Source organism: Osmerus mordax, chromosome 14 (genome assembly GCF_038355195.1).
Source record: "Osmerus mordax isolate fOsmMor3 chromosome 14, fOsmMor3.pri, whole genome shotgun sequence".
NCBI lineage: Eukaryota > Metazoa > Chordata > Actinopteri > Osmeriformes > Osmeridae > Osmerus > Osmerus mordax.
The window spans coordinates 7,233,305-7,251,122 of NC_090063.1; the positions used below are offsets into that span (position 1 = coordinate 7,233,305).

Genomic DNA, 17,818 nt, shown 5'->3' on the forward strand with positions numbered 1-17,818 from the left:
CCCCTGTGATTTTGAAAAATATTCAAGCCAAGTAGGCTAGTTAGTAGCAAGGCCCACTTCTGGGCCTTGCCTTGCTCTAAGTTCTACTCCCCATTCAATGAATTGTATTTTGCTTGATTTGTACCATACATGATCAATGTAACATGTGACAATATCTTATCTTAAATGAGTTTGGAGAAGTTTCTTTCTGGCTTCACCAGGAGGAGTTGCCAACTCACCATCTGGTCGACAATATAATCATCACGCTATTGGTGCTACACAGAACATCCAAAAGTAGGAAGGTTCCAGGAACATTGAAGTCAATTGTATGTCAACACACCCCAATGTAGTTTTCCAATTTACTGTTTTATTTGTCATCTTGAGTTTCAAGCTACAATATGTAACATGATAAAATGAATTCAAATATGAAAAGCAGCGCCCCCAATTCTTGTGTTAACTTTCCTACAACTTAAGTTTGATCGACAGTGGTTTCACATTGTCTCGCCGAAGGCGATTGGCTGGAACAAGATTGCTGGAACATAATTGGCTGGAAAGTAGCAGGCTGCTCCACAAATTTGGCACTGAGCTGTCTGTGTTGCTGAACAACTCTGAGGACCTCATTAGCTTACAGAACATGTTTATTGGGGACGCAACATTTGTTTTGTCTTACCTATTTTACCTTAAACCTACTCCTAGGACACCAACCCATGAGCCCAGCCTAATGGCATCCTCACTATAGCCAAACCCCTGCAGTGAGTGGCATATCAGTGGCATCTTTCTCTTCCTGGCACTTGGTAAAAATATCTGGGCTGTTAGGTTGCCTGCACAATTTTCTTTTCTTCACACAACATGAGGTGACAAAACAATGCAATTACACCAATTTGCATGTGTTAATTTGATTAATTAGTGAAATGGAGGAGGGGGGAAATAAAAGAAACGAACCCTACTGTGAAGTTTGTGCATCTTAAACTTTTTTCTGTCAAAAAAGCAAAATAGTTCTTGGGAGATATTTGAGAGAACTACTAATTAGTTATATGTAGATGAGGCTTGATTGGTTTGAATTCAAAGTATAACTTGCACCACCAGAGTAGGATTGGAAGACTCCCTCCCCCTTCTACTTATCAAAATATGGAGATGATTGCAATTAAGGTTATTTGCATACGTTAATTAATTTGTCTGATGCTTTTCAAAATGACAAACTTGTCAAACAATTATTGATAACATATCAGCATTTATGCGCATGGGCTGGCATCCAGCTGGCACTGTGTATAAGGTGTGAGGGTTGCTCTACTGAATGCTGAATACGGAGCACCTCCAGCAGCAGGTTAGTCCCACAGTGGTGCTCCACTGAGTGCTTCCGTGGTCCTTCGTACCAGCTGTTACCAAACTGTTCCACAATCCTGGCTGGCTTGAGACTATATGGACCCATATCTACACAAACCAGTGTGTTGTCCACCATAACCATGTATTACACTTAGAGGAAATATGAGGATGAGTGACCAAACATGAGTTTGACCAATACACTGTTACAACAAGTACACTGCAGTATGCATAGCAGGCTTGGAGATTTCTTTCTTTACATTGACAATAACCTTGAACCTTTCTTCTTCAAAGTGCTCTGAATCTAACAGAGAATGAATACATTGTTAGACTGGTTCTCAGACTCAATCCTGATCTGTCAGTGGTAGGGTGGAACAAGTGACAGGTCACACGGGGGAAAACTAACACCAAATTATAAAAATACCTTCATTATGGCACAACAAAGAGTTTTTTTAGAAAGTTTAGGTTAGCATTACCAGTTCATAACCAGGGAAATAGGTTCATCCCAAACCACTCAGCAATACATAATTTAAACCCTGACACTAAATAGTTATTAATTTGGGTGTGTACCTTCATTGGCCCAATTATGATGAAGAGACACCACAGAGCTTTCTGGGGACACAATCTGAAGATACAGTTGGTTAAGTGAACCGTTTTGCCTTAACCTCTTTGTACTTTTGCACTGTTTGGTTTTAATTTCTCTTTAGCATAATAATTATTATAATAAAAAGAAGTATACAAATAAATAAGGATCATAAAAAGATTTGAAAAAAAAAAACACCTTGTGATATTCAGACATCACCATGGCTAAAAAGAGTTGTTTAATTAGCTAATTAAATAAATAAGAGCTGCAGTAGGATTAGTGCCAAAAAACAATTACAGCATGCCATGAAGTAGAAGCCTTTAAGATGTGACGAGAGACACTAGGAAGGTTTGGTTATACAATAGCAAAAAATAGAAGTTCACTTAATTCTTTGTTTTTTTTCCCCTTCTCAACTTTTCAGTGCAGTTAAGTATAGCTTCACAATGAAGATTTCTACTTGGAAATAGGAAAGGGGTCCCTCCCTTTTAATTAGCCCTGCTCACCAGATTACCCTTAAGAATGGAATTTCAAAGGCTAATCGGCCATGTTTGTCTGAGTGCTTCTGGCTTTCCCTTACCCGAAGCTACATTTCAGTTTGAAAGGACCATTTGTCACACCTTGCTACACATCCACTCACTCTCCTAAACCCTAATCGCTGAGCATCAGGGAAATATTTTCAAATAACAGTTAGAAATACGAGACAAGTGGCTGGCAATATCATGATTATTAGTTATTTAGAAAGTACTTTTGTCTCAATATAGCTGCTTTACAGCATTTGAAATGGGGCCTGTACCTACAATGCTATGCACACATCGTTTAACCATATAACACAATGCAATTGAATAAAAATATTTGTACAGTTATAATAGTTCATTCAAAAGTCCCTTTTCTGTTTCTTTGACCAGTTTAGAAACAGACCGGTTCAAACCGCACTGACAGAAACAGACCAGTTCAAACCGCACTGACAGAAAGAGACCGGTTCAAACCGCACTGACAGAAAGAGACCGGTTCAAACCGCACTGACAGAAAGAGAACATTTAGATCCATGGATCACGGCAGCAAGAGACATCCCACGGAAAGAAACACCTTTTCAAAGACGAGCACAAATGCATACATCAACATAAAACCCAAACCACTGTGTTCATTTGGTATGTGGGGCGCTCCTTTGTTTGAGAGACGCGCAGTTTATAGAGGTTTATGTTTTGAGCCTCAAACCTAAAACACTTTTCCATTGTTGTGATAACCAATAACATTTTTATAATCATAATTTTAGAATTCTATAATCACCCCAAAAACGATCACACAAATTTTAAAAAGACAATCTAGAAATAACTCACAGCACAAATCAATTTCAGAATCCTCTGTTTGAGTATCCCAAAGTTATTATATTTGTACAGTCCATTTTTGAAAGCAGGTTGGATGTACAATGAGGAGATTTTACTACATTCACTTGGCAGATCCAGCACCATTTAGAGTGCAAGACACATCCAATGACAATCTACTGTACAGCCACATCACCTCCTGCCTTTGACCAACATCTGGAATCTTCTTCTGTGATGTCTTGATTTGAATGCAGTCTTTCTGATATATAAGTTATCGTAGCAGACCCCCATGTCCTCTATTGATCCCTGTGCACAAGCAGGCAGGATAGGTCAAGGTGGCCCATTATGCAAGATGGCTCCATGAATAGACATTTGCCAGTCCTTTCCAGGTAAGCCACTTCTTCTTAATAAGTCTACCATCATTGTTTGGCCAAAATTAGACACTGGTTTAACTTGACTAAATCAATGTAATCTTCCCCTTCCCTTCTTTCCTATTCCCTTGACTGGGAACTTGATTGTACTGAGAAAGGCTTTGACACTTGTATCAGTGTCAGTAATGTGCACAGACAACAGCCTGGATAAAAGGATGGATAGATGATGCAGGATACATTGCCAGGTGGAGAAAAGAAAGTAGGAGGAGGAGAAGGCACATGTTGCTTAATTCATCATCTTCTTCAGCACACCTAGGAGTGAAATAATGAAATGAGTATTTAGAGAATACATACTTTATGCATTTGGATTCATTTTAATCTTGATTCAGATGGATAGGAAGCTCAAATCCTGGCCCTAGCCTCACTTTCTGGTCAGGCATCATGGCATTGCCCTGCAGCGGTGCCAGGTGACTGCTGAGGAGCCCTCCCCCCGGACGATCATGTTCGCAGAAAATGGTGCCGTTCACATAGTGGAATCGGTCACCAGGAACGAGGCGGTTCCTACAAGTGGCACAGGAGAAACACTGTAGAGGGATATGAGGGGGAAAGGGAGATGAGGATGAAGAAAGGGATGGAGAACAAATTATTGACTGACACAAAAGCACACACCAGAACAAACACATGAACCGTGTGTGAACTGTGTGTGGCACTAACAAATGGTGTCCACTTTCATGAACATTCCCACAACCATACTGCAATCTCAGACAGTGTAAAATGGTCCTGGATATGCACAAGGGGATTGAAGGTTCATAGTACAATAGCTCCTCAATTGAAATAGAACTCACCTTAAGATGGTAGACGTTTCCCTGTGCCCGCATCACCATCTCACTGGCAGGGATGGACTGCCCACAGGCACTGCAAGCCCCGCTATGCCCAAACAGTCTGCGGTTGAACCCAAAAAGACTCAGGTCAGAATAGGGCAAGAACCTCCAATGCGAACACTTCAGGGACGAATACATTAGCATTTTTTCCACCTACCGATTCAGAATCAGACCTCTATTATAATTTGTTGAGCCCCTTTGGGTACAGCACGTGTACACCAAAGAACAAAGTACATAAAACTGACCTCCCTTTCTATAAGTGAGAAGACAATTTTCTGGCTGAAAGGTTATGCCCAATAGCTGACTTCCCCTTTAAACCATCTGAAGGGACAACAATTATCCTAACTGTTTCTGGTTTCAGCAAATGAGAGGCATGTGAGGTGGTTGTGGTCAGAATATATGTGACTTAGATGTTATGGACAAGAGTTACACATTTGGTGGATGTAGAATACAGCTGTATTGTACATGTTCACAAGTTTGCTCTTCTCTTAAACTCATGATGCCTTAAACAACAAACACAAATAGCCCTCTCCCCCGCTCTTTATTTGGAATGCTTTTGAACTGTAGATTTGTGTTTAATAGGAAGCCTCTCTTCCATTCTTAAGCTCTCCTTATTGCTGTTCCTCATGACACCTACCAGACCGGTTTGATTGCAGCCTTCCAGACACACACCCACACACTCTCCATATCAGTGTCCCTGATCTCAATCCAAACAGTAACTGTATAAGAGTGCCCAATGAGCCCTGTTTTCTCCCTCTCTCTTCTTTCTTACCCCTGTTTTCTCCCTCTCTCTTCTTTCTTACCCCTGTTTTCTCCCTCTCTCTTCTTTCTTACCCCTGTTTTCTCCCTCTCTCTTCTTTCTTACCCCTGTTTTCTCCCTCTCCCTTCCTACCCCCATTTTCTCCCTCTCTTCCTTCCTACCCCCTTGCCTCAACAACACCTGGCAATGATTACAACTCTTTAGGCTACCAGTGATATACATATTGTGTTGTGAATTGCAGGCCATTATCACTCTCAATGCTATGAAGGACACCGTTTACATTTGCAACTGGGACAGATAAGATACTCGGCTCTTTTACACTGACGTCAGTTGATGTCTTGACTGGAGACATTTGCCAAACTGACATTTTACACATCTAATTTAGAATAACATATTTTGACAGCCATATTGCATCTTAGAGGCTGGGTTGGTAATGTTGTCAAGATGCACTTTTTGCTACATCCTGATAGCAACCATAAATCTAAAATTCATTGGGCATCACAGGTTTGTAATAAACATGTCCAATCATTTAGTTCAGACCAAACTTAATGACTGGACGGCATTCAGACAAATGCAATGATTGGACGAGCTACTTGTCTGTCTACCTACCTACTTCCTGGCAGTAGTCAGGCAGCGCATTCATGTGTTTTGGGGGAGTGGCTTTGAAGGGAGGGGGTGTTTGAATCCTTTTGAACTCAAGCCAGAATTGCTAGATTCGCCACACTTACCGGCCGTGCCTGAGTGAAAGAGCTCTGTTTATTCCAATGCTAAAGTGTTTCTCTCATTCTCCCTACAGTGTATTATCATTACTAACATACAGAGTGCCCAGTATGCGTGGCTCTCAGCAGAATTCTGTACAAGCATTATTGGGTTGTGGGCTTCCAGACGGCACTGGATCAAGCCCAATATTTGCCCTGGAGGGTGCCCGCCCAGGCATTGCCAGCAAGGGCACCCACACAGTCCTCTGCCTATGTTGCACCAGTTGTATATCAGTCTGTGTTGCCCTACAAAAACCAAGCACACAGAACCAATAAGCACATTTGAACACACACACACCTCCTTCAGGTTCAGGCTCAGCAAATGATTGTAAAATAGATGCACCACACAAACACACAGAAGACCAATGAGAACATGTGCTTACACACACCTACTTAACTAGCCTAGACTTATAGCATTAAGTAGAGCCCCAACATTGCAGTGAAGATGTTAACACACGGATTTCAGGAGATTAAGTCAGTTTCCTCAAACTAACTAACATATCTCTTTCAAGATAAAACTTCTTTCTTTGTATAACTGTACTTGACATTCCCACACATAGTTCTCAGTCACACCAAAACAAAGTTTGGAAAGTGTTAGAGGAGTTAATAGGCAGTTAATAGTTTGAGAGATGATCTCCAGGACTTCCAATTTTAAGTGCCTTTACTTTCTCTTTCCTATTCTGTTCCAAAGATATTGCTCTTTAAAAACATATCCAGGTCAAAAAGCAAATTTATATAATTCTACGAAGTGTCACTGTTCTCTTGCTGATCTTCCCACCCCAGAACCAGATTGGATAATAAAATACGAACAGTCTTCCCTGCTTTTTCCATTGCGTTCCGTTTCTCTACCACCTGGGTTTCCAGAAGGAGAGGTGGAGCTATACAATAAGCCATATTGTTAACACCCCGTCTCCCACCAGTCTTCTCACCTGATGTAGTCATTCTTGCAGAGGATCATGCCCCCTTTGCTGTAGCAGGTGCTGCCGATCTCGCCCAGATGGGCATGGCAACATGAGCACTTGAGGCAACGTGTGTGCCAGTAGCGCTCCATGGAGAAAAGCAGGAAGCGGTCTGCGATGCGGCCCCCGCAGCCGGCACACTGCCGCCCTGCCACCCCGCCCCCTGTCACTGACACAGCCGACGCCTCCACCCGGCTGTTTACCATTGCTGGCCTGAAGGCGGAAGAAAGAAGGGATAAACATGATGTTTAGTGACAGGGGACACGTATAGATTTACTTGGGTTTATAGCCTTCTGACATTGAGCTTCTCCAATGGTTCTAAGATGGGCATAGCACCTGATATTAAGGGTTATGAGACACTTGTCGGTAACAGTCATTTCAATGGCTTACAGGCAGTCTGATGACAATGAGAGAAATTATTGGCCTAAATAAGCATTCGTTCTCATTTCGAGCGAAGGTTTTAATACATAGCTATAACATTTATATCACATAGAACATGTTATGACAGAATAGGACCAATTAACCTAGTCACAAGCCTTTCTTATAAAGGATGTGAAATAAACAAATACACATGCGCTTTAACTCCCCCAAAAGTCAGGAAAGTCCAGGAAATTGGAGCTTCCTTGGGAATGTTAAGGAGGACTGCCTCTCAGTCATCCGTGTTATTATCACTTATCCCGCACAAATCCATGCCATACCATATCATACCACACAGCAGGACCGTGGGTGACAGAGAAGTCCGACAGACAGGAAGGACTTGGATTCCCATTTGGCACCATGCCTTATCAGTTGGCTTTAAGAGTGGGACCCCCTCTGGCATTAGGGCTTAGACAAGTTCCCCTTAAAACTATGCACCTTCCAGGCAACGGCTACTCTGGATGGAAGATGTCCTACAGTAACCTTTACACGTATCACTCAAGCCTCCTCACAGTCCAGAAAGGAAATCTATTTGGGCTCAGCAGCAAATAACCTTTGATGTTGTGGAATGTTAGTCTCTCAATGCATGTTTTTTGGTGTTCCGAGTTTAGGTGGGTGTTGTGTTGCAATGGTCCTGTAGGCAAGACTCATTTGTTTACGTTCATGCACTTGTACCCACCATGAATACGTTGCTAACAAGTGTAAAATGATCCTTAACCCAAGTCATTTCTACTCATTTGTTGAAACAAATTGTTTATAGTTTTGATTATTTAAATACTGGAAATGAGCTTGGAATGCTAAAATGATTGTGATCCAGAGACATATTTTTAAAGGGGCAGCACACTGACAAACTACACTGACATACATTCTACTCTTGCTGCACTCATTGACAGTACGTATACACATATGCACACTATCCCGTTTTTCCACAGCAAAAAGTAACAGATTTCAAACACAGCTGGTGATAATATTCCTCTCGAATCACGCAAAGTAGAACCATACAAGCACTCCACTCTTCGCGGATTCAGCTCAGCTGCTTTGCAGTGGGTTCCATGATTCATAATTACGGCCAACAACAACAGTAAATAATTGCAGGGGACTGGATTTTATTTTCCAAATTAACAGCAGCATTGCAATTTGTCCTCCAGTGCTATTAATTTTGTGGTGATGGCATATTTAGCTTCACAAGTGCCCTTCCCATTACACACTCAAATCCAGCAACTGCTTGACCGCAGCCGGCTCGCTATCCACATCGACACCTGGCTTCAATCAAGGAGTTCCTTAAGAGGGGGTCATTGCAAAGCTGGACAGACCCCTCTTCTCTCCCAAGCACCACGCAGGACACCAAGTTGCTACCTCAGGAACCTTGGCCAAAGAAGAATCAGTGAGTTGTACATTGAAGTTACAAACTGGGCGGGCATAGATTATGCTACGGAGGTTCCATCCTTGTAGGAATGTTTGCCTGCGGTCTACAACTGTCACCCCCTCTTGGAATGAAAAGGGCTGAGTCTCGCCAACTTGTGTCGATTTTTATGTGGAAACCATAACCAGAGTACATCTTTCTGAATTATAAGCAACATACGTTCTAGCACTGGCATGGTTTCCACATCCCTTTACCCCCCCAAGACTAACCCTTTTGTGGATGTTGAAGAACCACTAAACCCTGCAAGATCAATGGACAAAGGAAGGTTGTTGCCTAAAATCTCAAAGTAAAATATGGCAGAGGAAATAGAGGTCTTACGTCTAGAAGCAGATGGCAACAGACTGAGACAGTAATCAGCTGCTTCCTCTTTCAGTTTCTTCTATTGGGGTAAGAAACAGGCACCAGAATGGAGATGCCCCGGTTGAGTTCAGGGAGTATAAAAATCATCAGCTTGGCCACTGATTGGGGAAGGTCAACCATGCATTGGCAGAGGTTGGCACAGCCACAAGCTTCTCCCCAACCAGCAAGCAGGCATGCTGGTTGGGGAGAAGGACTTCAATGCAGGTCCTTTACCATCAGACTATAGATATCACCAGGAAGTGTGCTTTCCCCTGGTCAGGGTCAACTAGAAGGTCCTGGGGGAAAGTGCTGCAGCTGTTAAGACAATATTCAGGTATGCTTGGAGTTATGAAGTGTGTTTAGGACCTTAAAATGCAAATCATACAAAAAGTAATATGTTTACAGCAAAGGATAAACAAAACAGGTGGAACAAATAAACGCAAGGGTAGCTGCAATGGTTTTATAGAAACAAATGTTGCAACAGAACCGTGGGCAACCATCATAGCATACAGCTATAAAAAAGGTCTATAATGTTAGCCCAATGAAGCCATTATGTAGCACAAGAGCCGCTACGTGCCTGTGTTTTCCCCTCCACTTCCTGTCTCAAACTAGAATCCTTTGGCAGTGTATTAGGTGTGTGAAATCAATTACTAAGCCTATACTCTCATTACACAAGCCTCCACCATCACAAAAAAAGAAAGTTACAACGAATTCTGGTACAAACTGGGGAACAGAGGCTCAAATCTGACCTTCCGTTTATTTCAGTTCTCTCCCTCCCTCTGGCAAGTTCTATGCCTCAGGCCTTTTACTAGGTCAGTGGCAATTCAGACCAGTTTGATTCCCTTGACACCCTGAACAGATCACAACACTTTTCATGACAGTCACAGTGGACCAAGTTCAACCCAAATGAATCAGAGCTTTCTGCTAAATATGATTAATCTGAAGTTAATTGTGTACACAAAAAGAAACTTTTATATTGGGATGGGTACCCTTTAAGTCTACATGCAGAGGCCTGACTGCTGTCCTGTAGCAGCCAGGTGCCACCTAAAACAAAGTGCTTAAGTTATGTATCGAAACTTCACTTTCAGCATTCCAAACCATGCCTGAGACAAGTTGCGGCAGCACATTGAATGCAAATAGTGTAGCACACCTGCAGGACCAACAACCAGCCTGTGCTCAGAGTTACCAAATAACTTTTATATGACAAGGTAAAAAACAAAGAAATGCTAATCCTATGTTTTATTGTTGGTGAGAAAAGCCTGAACAATTACATGATCCTATACAATACCCATGCAATCTTATCCTTCACGTTGCCGAAAACACAAGAGGACTACATATTTTAGAAGGTTTTAAGGACTTGCTGTTCTTCCTTATCGGTTCGTGCAGAATTATGTTTAAAAATGTAATGTTGAAACCAAACTGTATCACTATACACAGAGCCTTTGCTGGCAGAAAACCATCTTGGCTTTATGAATGCAAGGCATTAAATTAGTTTTAATGTCTATGAAATCATGCCAGGAAGAAAAATAAATAAATAGGAGCCCATTAACTGACTATAAACTGTGGCTGAAAGTTTGGAAGAATGTGCAAGTGTTTGCATGTACGGGTGACATCAAGAAGGGAGTCATTTTTGTCCACATAAGTTTCAAGTTTAGTCTGCCACAGCGACTCTTACACTATTGATAAACTACTTCTGATGAACTATTACTGATGAACTTCAGTGGGTTTGGATTTTGTAATAAGCTTATAATAAGCCCTTTACATCCATAATTAATTAATTACCAGCCCAAACAAAGGTTACTTGAATTGAAGGGATGGCTCTGTTCTGCTCTGGTAATAGACTGATTGATGAAATAACCGTTAAAAACAAAAGCTAATGAGGAGGAACACAATACCGTCGCTGTCAGACAAGAGACTGATGGATTGCATGAGGTTTCAGGTTGACAGACCAAATGATGGTTCACTCACCAAACCGAAGTGTATAAGTCTTCCCCAATGAATAACTTAATTGTTCTGGTAAATACAATGACATGTTTCATCAAATGTAGCATATCACCTAAAACATTTCGTATAGCATAGTTGTACATACTTCTGCATCAATTGATGTGCATCAACAAGTCCACATTTCTCCCAAAGGAGGATTGGTCCGATCTTATTTCCTATTACATTTAGTAATTTAGCAGATTTAGTCATTTAGCAACTATTACTTGTGCTAAAAGAAAAACTACTGTAAAGAAAACATTTTACAGCATGGTGCAGTCAGAAGTGGTATGGTACCAAAAGTACAACTATATGACCAGACCCACTTGGCACCGTCACAGGCTAGCAAAACATCCTATCAAAATAACGTGCTCAGTTGGCTACACTCATCGATTTTTTTCCATTACACCGGGTCTGTTTAACAAGCTCACAACTCCGCAATGTAAGGACTTGAATTTGGACAATATATTGTAGCTCCATGTAACGACATTACAACCCCAAATAAATTTTGCATTTGAGTCGTAAAAGTGAGTCACGTCCCGTTTCTGTAAAGAAAAAACGCAATTAGGTTGGTAGCCCGCTTTCCAGTGTAGCATGGGAAGAATTGTATTAGAAACTGGAGGCAACAGCTCGAGACCTATCTAAAGCGCCAGTTTTACACTGTGTAGTGCAGAATTCGAGAAACATCTTAATTGAGAAAAGTAAAAAGCTACGTGATGCAGCATGTTAATTCCAAATCGCTCACCTTGCCGTTGTGCTAGTGTCTGAGAAGCCACCGCGGAGAAATGATCTTGACACTGGTGCGCACTACCACGAGACGTGTGTTCTTGCCAAGTTCAACGACAGATGATTAAAAATGTCTGGGTGTAACAACTAAGCCGTTGTGTATTCCAAATGAAAAGAATGCAAACTATCCTATTCCAGAAAGTAGCCTAACCTTTTCTTCCTTTTGCTTTTCTTCGCACTAAGGTAGTCTAAACAGACTTCAAGACTTCCAGCTTAAAAAAAACAATGAGCATTACATATTAGGCCTAAATATAATCATTTTTAAATAGATTTGTATTGTAGCCTATAATGAATTTTGATGTTGCGGCAAACGAGTTCACGACTTCCTTACGGACATAACGCTCTCCGTCTGTGTGGAAAGCTATTGCTACTCCTCCTTACACATTTAACTCACTCCTCCTGTGACGTGGATGAGGTTCAGCCCCCAGAAATACAGTGGAGCCAGTTTAAATAAGCGCCGAAATAGTCGCTAGCGCTCTCAATTAAAATAGCCTACTGGTGTCCACCAGGACAGATTTGAGCGTCCTTCTCACATTCACTAGCTCATGAACTTTAACCTGAACATTCTACATAACCTTAAGCGAATGGAATAAAAACTTAGATATTAGATATTCCAGTAGAGCAAGTTGACATAATTTGCCTAATTTATAGCCTACAAAAAGTATTTTTTCTAGCCTCCTAAAATCTGGTCTCACTTTTATAATAACAGCTTCACATGCATTAATATGGTTCAAATTTACAGGATGCATTCGATGGAGCATGTTTGGGGTTGTGGGGCGGGTCTTCATTTTGACCTCTTTGACCATAGATGCACTTTGAGTTGAGAATTCTGTGATTGTCGGCGTCTTTATGTACACCACTTGTTCACTGGTTTTGGGCTTTATTTGGGCTGATTGCACACATACATTTGTACATAACCATAGATTAGTGCTAGTCTATGTCGCTTAAACCTCACATTTAATCTCATGTAGGCTAAACTATTTGTATAGTGTGACATCTTGTGGCTAAATTTGAAAAGACAAGATCTGGAATTCCACTCAAACGCACGGGGAACTCTTGGTACAACAACAAACTAGTTCCATAGGTCATAGAATGAACGGCCATAACAATATCAAGGGTAAATGAATTAAATCTCAAACGGATTAAATTACAAGATTGCAACTCTAAATGACTAAATGTAAACTCTACACAGGTTTACGAGGTTCGAGACACTCGGGATCACACTCCAACCCAGTAGGTGGCGACTAACTGTTTGTTTGTGGCCAACCGTCGTTAAACGTCACGTAAAAAAGAACAGCCACATGGTTAGAAGCTTCGCGGGAACGAGCTATAATAAACAAATCCAACAGACTGTCAGAATTTGATAGCCAAACCCAACATTTTGGTTTGTGTTTCAATTGGTTGTTTAAACAACTGAATGCATATTGTAACTGCAGCAGACTGGCATCGGCTAAAATAAGGTTCATATTTATTTTCAAGGGGTTTTCTGATTTGCTAATGCTGTGAAGTAGTATATACTAGTACGAGGTCGAGCTTATAGGCTACTATAGCTAGCACAAAAACCCTTTACGGGCAAATTGGCTCGTAACTAGCTATCAATTTGTAAGCTTTTTACAGAGGCTGTAACTTCAACTGAGTTTTTTCGAGGCATTATACAGTACACTGAAACACGATGGCAGAGAGACCCGAAGACCTCAATCTTCCCAACGCCGTCATTACCCGCATTATCAAGGAAGCGGTGAGTTCACTTTGATTGTAGTCGGTACGTGTAAGGTCCCAAAACGTAGCATCTATACATGTGAAGCCTTTCTTCAACCTATGAGCAATGAGCCTGCAACAAATACATGTGGCATCACTGACAACTTGTGTGCCGTGGTGGCTAGCTAGCTAGCTGTCTTATGTACAGTCTGTATCTTGTTTGGTTGATGGTACCCACGCTACTCCTTTGAACAGCTTCCAGACGGAGTAAATGTGTCTAAAGAAGCCAGACGAGCCATCTCTCAAGCTGCTAGTGTGTTCGTCCTGTATGCGACATCATGGTAACAAAAAGTGCCTCATCAAACAGTGACAATATATTTTGACAAAATGTAGCATATCCATGAATGCATAAACGTTTTGTTGAACATTTGTTTCTCCATTTACAGTGCAAACAATTTTGCTATGAAAGCAAAGAGGAAAACTCTAAATGCGGGGGACGTAATGGCAGCAATGGAGGAGATGGAGTTTGAACGCTTTTTACAGCCTCTGCGTGAAGCTTTGGAGGGTGAGTGTTTCAAAGGATTCTTGACACATCAACATAACTTAATTAATCAAACAACTTAATTTTTCACTTTGTGACTTCTAGTTAGCTGGGTTTGAAGTGTACCATTTAGGTACTTAGGGGGTTACGCTTCTTGTGTTGATAAGTTGCCATTTGTAGAGGCCAGTCCTGTGCATACCTGCTACTCAACATTAAAAAAATAATATTCAAATGCAGCTCACAAGAAGGGTCTGAAGGGAAAGAAAGAAGCATCAGAACAGAAGCGCAAGGACAAGGAGAAAAAGACTGACACGGAGGAGCATGACAAGAGTAGGGAAGAGGAGGATGATGAAGAGCACATGGATGAAGAGCAGGAAGCTGAGAATGAAGCAGAAGAAGTTGAAAACTGAAGACTGGCAACCAGCAGTGATGAAGTATTGGTTGAAATCATTTAAGTGCACATTTTCTGTATACCATAGTTTTCCATAAGTACCAGATGTCCGTAAACTATTGCTACAGCTAATGAGACAACTTATTAGGCAAGGGACAGAACCTGCACCACTAACGGGATGGGCTTAAGTCCCTACAAAAGTTTATGTAGGCAAGGACAATTGGGTCATGTCTGACTTGTTCAATTAAGTTTAGCCTGTCAATCTATATTTTTCACTTAAGTGGTACAAATGCAAGTTTTGGAAAATGGTTGCCAAAAAAATGGGTTTACCAATGTTTCTCAGAGATGGCTCATTTGGAAATACTCAGTTCAGGGAAAATGGTTAAACTGACCTTATGGACCACCTGGTCAAACCAAAGGCTTCAAGTTTTGGACAATTAACTTTGCCACAGGGCTTAGTTGACTTTGATGTACATACCAATTTGAAATACATTTGTACTTGTAGCATATAATATGCAATTTCTTTTTCAATAAAAATGTTAATTAAATGTTAGTTTTTTAACAGTCAATTGTCTACCGCACAATGTACACGGGTAAACTCCTAGACACCCTCTAAGTATTTACTGAACCATTATCATATTAAATAAAGCATCACCTTAGAATTATGCAAAACAACTTGCACTTCATTTTAGAAAAACTTTATTCATTTGATGTTACTCTGATGGGCACTCCACTTTTCCACTGTTGATGTCATCAATGACATCATGGGGAGGGCGGCCATCAATTGTGCAACCCACAGACTGGGCTGTACCGAGAATCTCTTTGATGGTTCCTGAGAATAAAACAAAAGCAATTAACACCAATGTATGGTTGAAGAGCTTCAGCCTAGAATTGCCAATTGTCCCCTCATGCATTAGACCACTAGTCTTCAACCCTGGTCCTCAGGCACTCCCTGCCCTGTATGTTTTACCATGTTTCCCTGCTCCAACACACCTGATTCTAAGGAATGGGTGATTATGAAGCTCAGCAGAAGACTGATAGCAAACATTCCTTTGAATCGGGTGTGTTGGAACAGGTTAACATCTAAAACATGTAAGGCCAGGGTTGAAGACTACTGTATAAATGACTGATGTGCCAACAATGACAGGGGTCTTACCAGAGAGCTCCCTGGCAATAGAGCGGTTCCTCATCACACGGGCAATGCCCACGATCTCGTCGAAAGTGACACTGCCACTGTGCTTAACTGGAAAAATAAGAATTGCTTGGATGGGTGCTAGACATTCTGAACTAACACTAGTTAGCAAGTGGACACAGGTCATCTACATTTGTTAAGTGTTCCAGACCTTTGCGGCACAGAGTTGCCCACTGATTGGGCAGCCCTGTTTCCTAAGGCTGGGTTTCTCTTAGCCTCCACTGGACTAAACTCAATCACTCAAAGCAGACGAGCCTAGTGGCGGGAGGCAATGCAAGTTGATCCATAAAAGACTCCTCACAGCAACTAAAACTGGTGGTTCCTACTGACCGAACTTTAGGGTGACTTACTGTTCTTAACCTTCTTCCTGTCACGAGGAGGCTCCTTCAGGGCCTTGATGATCAGGGCCGAAGCAGAGGGTACCACTTCAACCTACACCAGAAAAATATGTTGAGACCAGAAGGCTGAAAATTTCTTCAAGCTAAAAGGGATTTTAACGAGCAAGAATATTTGAGACATACTGCAGCCTGTCTGTTCTGGATGGTCAGCTTGACTGTAATCCTCAGGCCTTTCCAGTCACCAGTTGCCTTGGCAATGTCATCACCAACCTTTTTGGGAGACTAGAGCACAGCAGGAAGAAAATCATAAGAAAATGGACATCATTCATTAAGACCCAAGTACAATTCCGGCATACTGAATCTTATTGGTTTTAATATGTGACCAATATAAACATAACTTCAAATTTATGGTGAACAATTTAAATGCAAGTCTTTATTTCACAATATTTATCTTTTAGTACTTGTTTCCCATATCTCTACCTCCATTTTATGCACCAACCCACCACAGCAAATTTCTTGTTTGTGTAACTCACTTGGCAATAAACCTGACTGATATTAGTACTTAAGTGGTTGATGTTCCAGACCTTCCGGCACAGAGTTGCCCATTAGTGTGGGCAGACCTGCTTCCTAGAGCTGGTTCCGTCTTAGCTTCCACTGGACTATACTCAATTCACAAAAAATGACAGGCATAGTGGCAGGAGGCTGGTGAACATTGATCTTACAATCTCCTGAATATCTCTCACTTACCAGACCAAGTGGTCCAATTTTGGGGGCCAGCGCTGAAGTGGCTCCAACTTCTCCTCCTGTGCACCTCATGTACACTGTCAAAATAAATTCTTTAAATGATTCCTTGACAACACTATTGTGCATAGACAGACACACAGCTAACAAACAATCCATGTTCTGGATTACAATAAACAGTAGCATACTCACTCTACGTGCTGTATTTTGTCAATGAGGAAACACATTTTCTAAAACTGCACTTAGTAGAAATCGTTTTATAACTTCAATACAATGCTCCCTCTCAATCACAACAAATATAGTTAGTATAGGTAATATTTTCAACAGATACTACTCATTACAGGTCCTTTATGCCTCAGGCTTACAGTAGGACACAGGACTAAACGATGCCCGCAACTTACATATTTTCTATAGTCTAGTCATGATGGTATATATGGATCCATGCCTTAAGCCAATTTACAATGTAAGTTGAATTATGTATATTAAACAAATAACTGCAAACCGAAAAGTTAAATATGCATTTGGTTATTTCAGTCTTCGAAAAGTCTCGGAGACTCAAGTCTCCACGCATGATGCTTTCAGTCTAAACTTAGGAGCACCACGTGGATGACAGCATGTTGGGATAGCTGGAACGTTACCAGTATCACTGGCTTACAAATACTACCAGAACAACAAAAAAACATGGAACACATTCCAAAAAAAGGATGACGATGGATTCCCAAAACTAAGAACCGTCTCCATTTTGCGACGCGACCTGAAACACAAGCTATTATACAGTAGATTCCACACATACCAACTTTAATCTCGGTGGGATCGAATTTGGGAGGCATGTTGGATTTGTAGAAATTGAGTTCAGTTCAGCTTGAATAAGTGAGGGTGTCGGATGAACCCGGATTCGGGACGACCGATTACTGTTGCACCTTCACCGTTAAAGTGAAAAAGAAAGGAAAGATGGAGGGACATAATTGGTAATATAAGAACGGAAAGTCACGCGAGATTTCGTCTGTTACTTCTTATTCTATGGTGTTGCATAACGACA

At 41.3% G+C, this 17,818-nt stretch overlaps 3 protein-coding genes and 2 non-coding genes across 5 annotated transcripts; 1 reads left to right on the plus strand and 4 right to left on the minus strand.

Annotated features, from left to right (window-relative positions):
- Window positions 1–349: 349 nt before the first annotated feature.
- lmo4a (LIM domain only 4a) lies at window positions 350–12,212 on the minus strand. Its single transcript, XM_067250891.1, has 5 exons — window positions 11,838–12,212; window positions 6,904–7,146; window positions 4,421–4,517; window positions 4,001–4,159; window positions 350–3,887 (listed from the first exon to the last, which is right to left on the minus strand). The coding sequence occupies exons 2-5, from the start codon at window positions 7,137–7,139 to the stop codon at window positions 3,879–3,881; spliced, it is 501 nt and encodes a 166-aa protein (XP_067106992.1). The 5' UTR covers window positions 7,140–7,146; window positions 11,838–12,212; the 3' UTR covers window positions 350–3,878.
- Window positions 12,213–13,187: 975 nt separating this feature from the next.
- On the plus strand, window positions 13,188–15,162 carry pole3 (polymerase (DNA directed), epsilon 3 (p17 subunit)). Its single transcript, XM_067250744.1, has 4 exons — window positions 13,188–13,616; window positions 13,832–13,917; window positions 14,023–14,141; window positions 14,355–15,162. Exons 1-4 carry the CDS (start codon window positions 13,551–13,553, stop codon window positions 14,525–14,527), a joined length of 444 nt encoding a protein of 147 aa, XP_067106845.1. The 5' UTR covers window positions 13,188–13,550; the 3' UTR covers window positions 14,528–15,162.
- A 28-nt stretch (window positions 15,163–15,190) lies between these two features.
- Window positions 15,191–17,713, minus strand: rpl12 (ribosomal protein L12). The gene is made up of 6 exons (XM_067250743.1): window positions 17,573–17,713; window positions 16,786–16,859; window positions 16,222–16,320; window positions 16,051–16,132; window positions 15,665–15,751; window positions 15,191–15,340 (listed from the first exon to the last, which is right to left on the minus strand). Exons 1-6 carry the CDS (start codon window positions 17,607–17,609, stop codon window positions 15,222–15,224), a joined length of 498 nt encoding a protein of 165 aa, XP_067106844.1. The 5' UTR covers window positions 17,610–17,713; the 3' UTR covers window positions 15,191–15,221.
- LOC136957067 (small nucleolar RNA SNORA65) lies at window positions 15,839–15,966 on the minus strand. The gene has a single exon (XR_010878270.1). It is a non-coding gene; the product is annotated as a small nucleolar RNA SNORA65 (small nucleolar RNA).
- Window positions 16,610–16,737, minus strand: LOC136957068 (small nucleolar RNA SNORA65). Its single transcript, XR_010878271.1, has one exon. It is a non-coding gene; the product is annotated as a small nucleolar RNA SNORA65 (small nucleolar RNA).
- Window positions 17,714–17,818: the final 105 nt, after the last annotated feature.

Coding starts and splice junctions, on each gene's coding strand:
- lmo4a (XM_067250891.1), bottom strand. CDS start 7,139: ATGGTAAACAGCCGGGTGGAGGCGTCGGCTGTGTCAGTGACAGGGGGC. Junction 4,518..6,903: donor TGCAAGAATGACTACATCAG/GTGAGAAGACTG, acceptor GTTCAACCGCAG/ACTGTTTGGGCATAGCGGGG. Junction 4,160..4,420: donor GAAACGTCTACCATCTTAAG/GTGAGTTCTATT, acceptor ATCCCTCTACAG/TGTTTCTCCTGTGCCACTTG.
- pole3 (XM_067250744.1), top strand. CDS start 13,551: ATGGCAGAGAGACCCGAAGACCTCAATCTTCCCAACGCCGTCATTACC. Junction 13,918..14,022: donor GTCCTGTATGCGACATCATG/GTAACAAAAAGT, acceptor CTCCATTTACAG/TGCAAACAATTTTGCTATGA. Junction 14,142..14,354: donor TCTGCGTGAAGCTTTGGAGG/GTGAGTGTTTCA, acceptor ATTCAAATGCAG/CTCACAAGAAGGGTCTGAAG.
- rpl12 (XM_067250743.1), bottom strand. CDS start 17,609: ATGCCTCCCAAATTCGATCCCACCGAGATTAAAGTTG. Junction 16,133..16,221: donor TCCAGAACAGACAGGCTGCA/GTATGTCTCAAA, acceptor TTTCTGGTGTAG/GTTGAAGTGGTACCCTCTGC. Junction 15,341..15,664: donor TATTGCCAGGGAGCTCTCTG/GTAAGACCCCTG, acceptor TTTTATTCTCAG/GAACCATCAAAGAGATTCTC.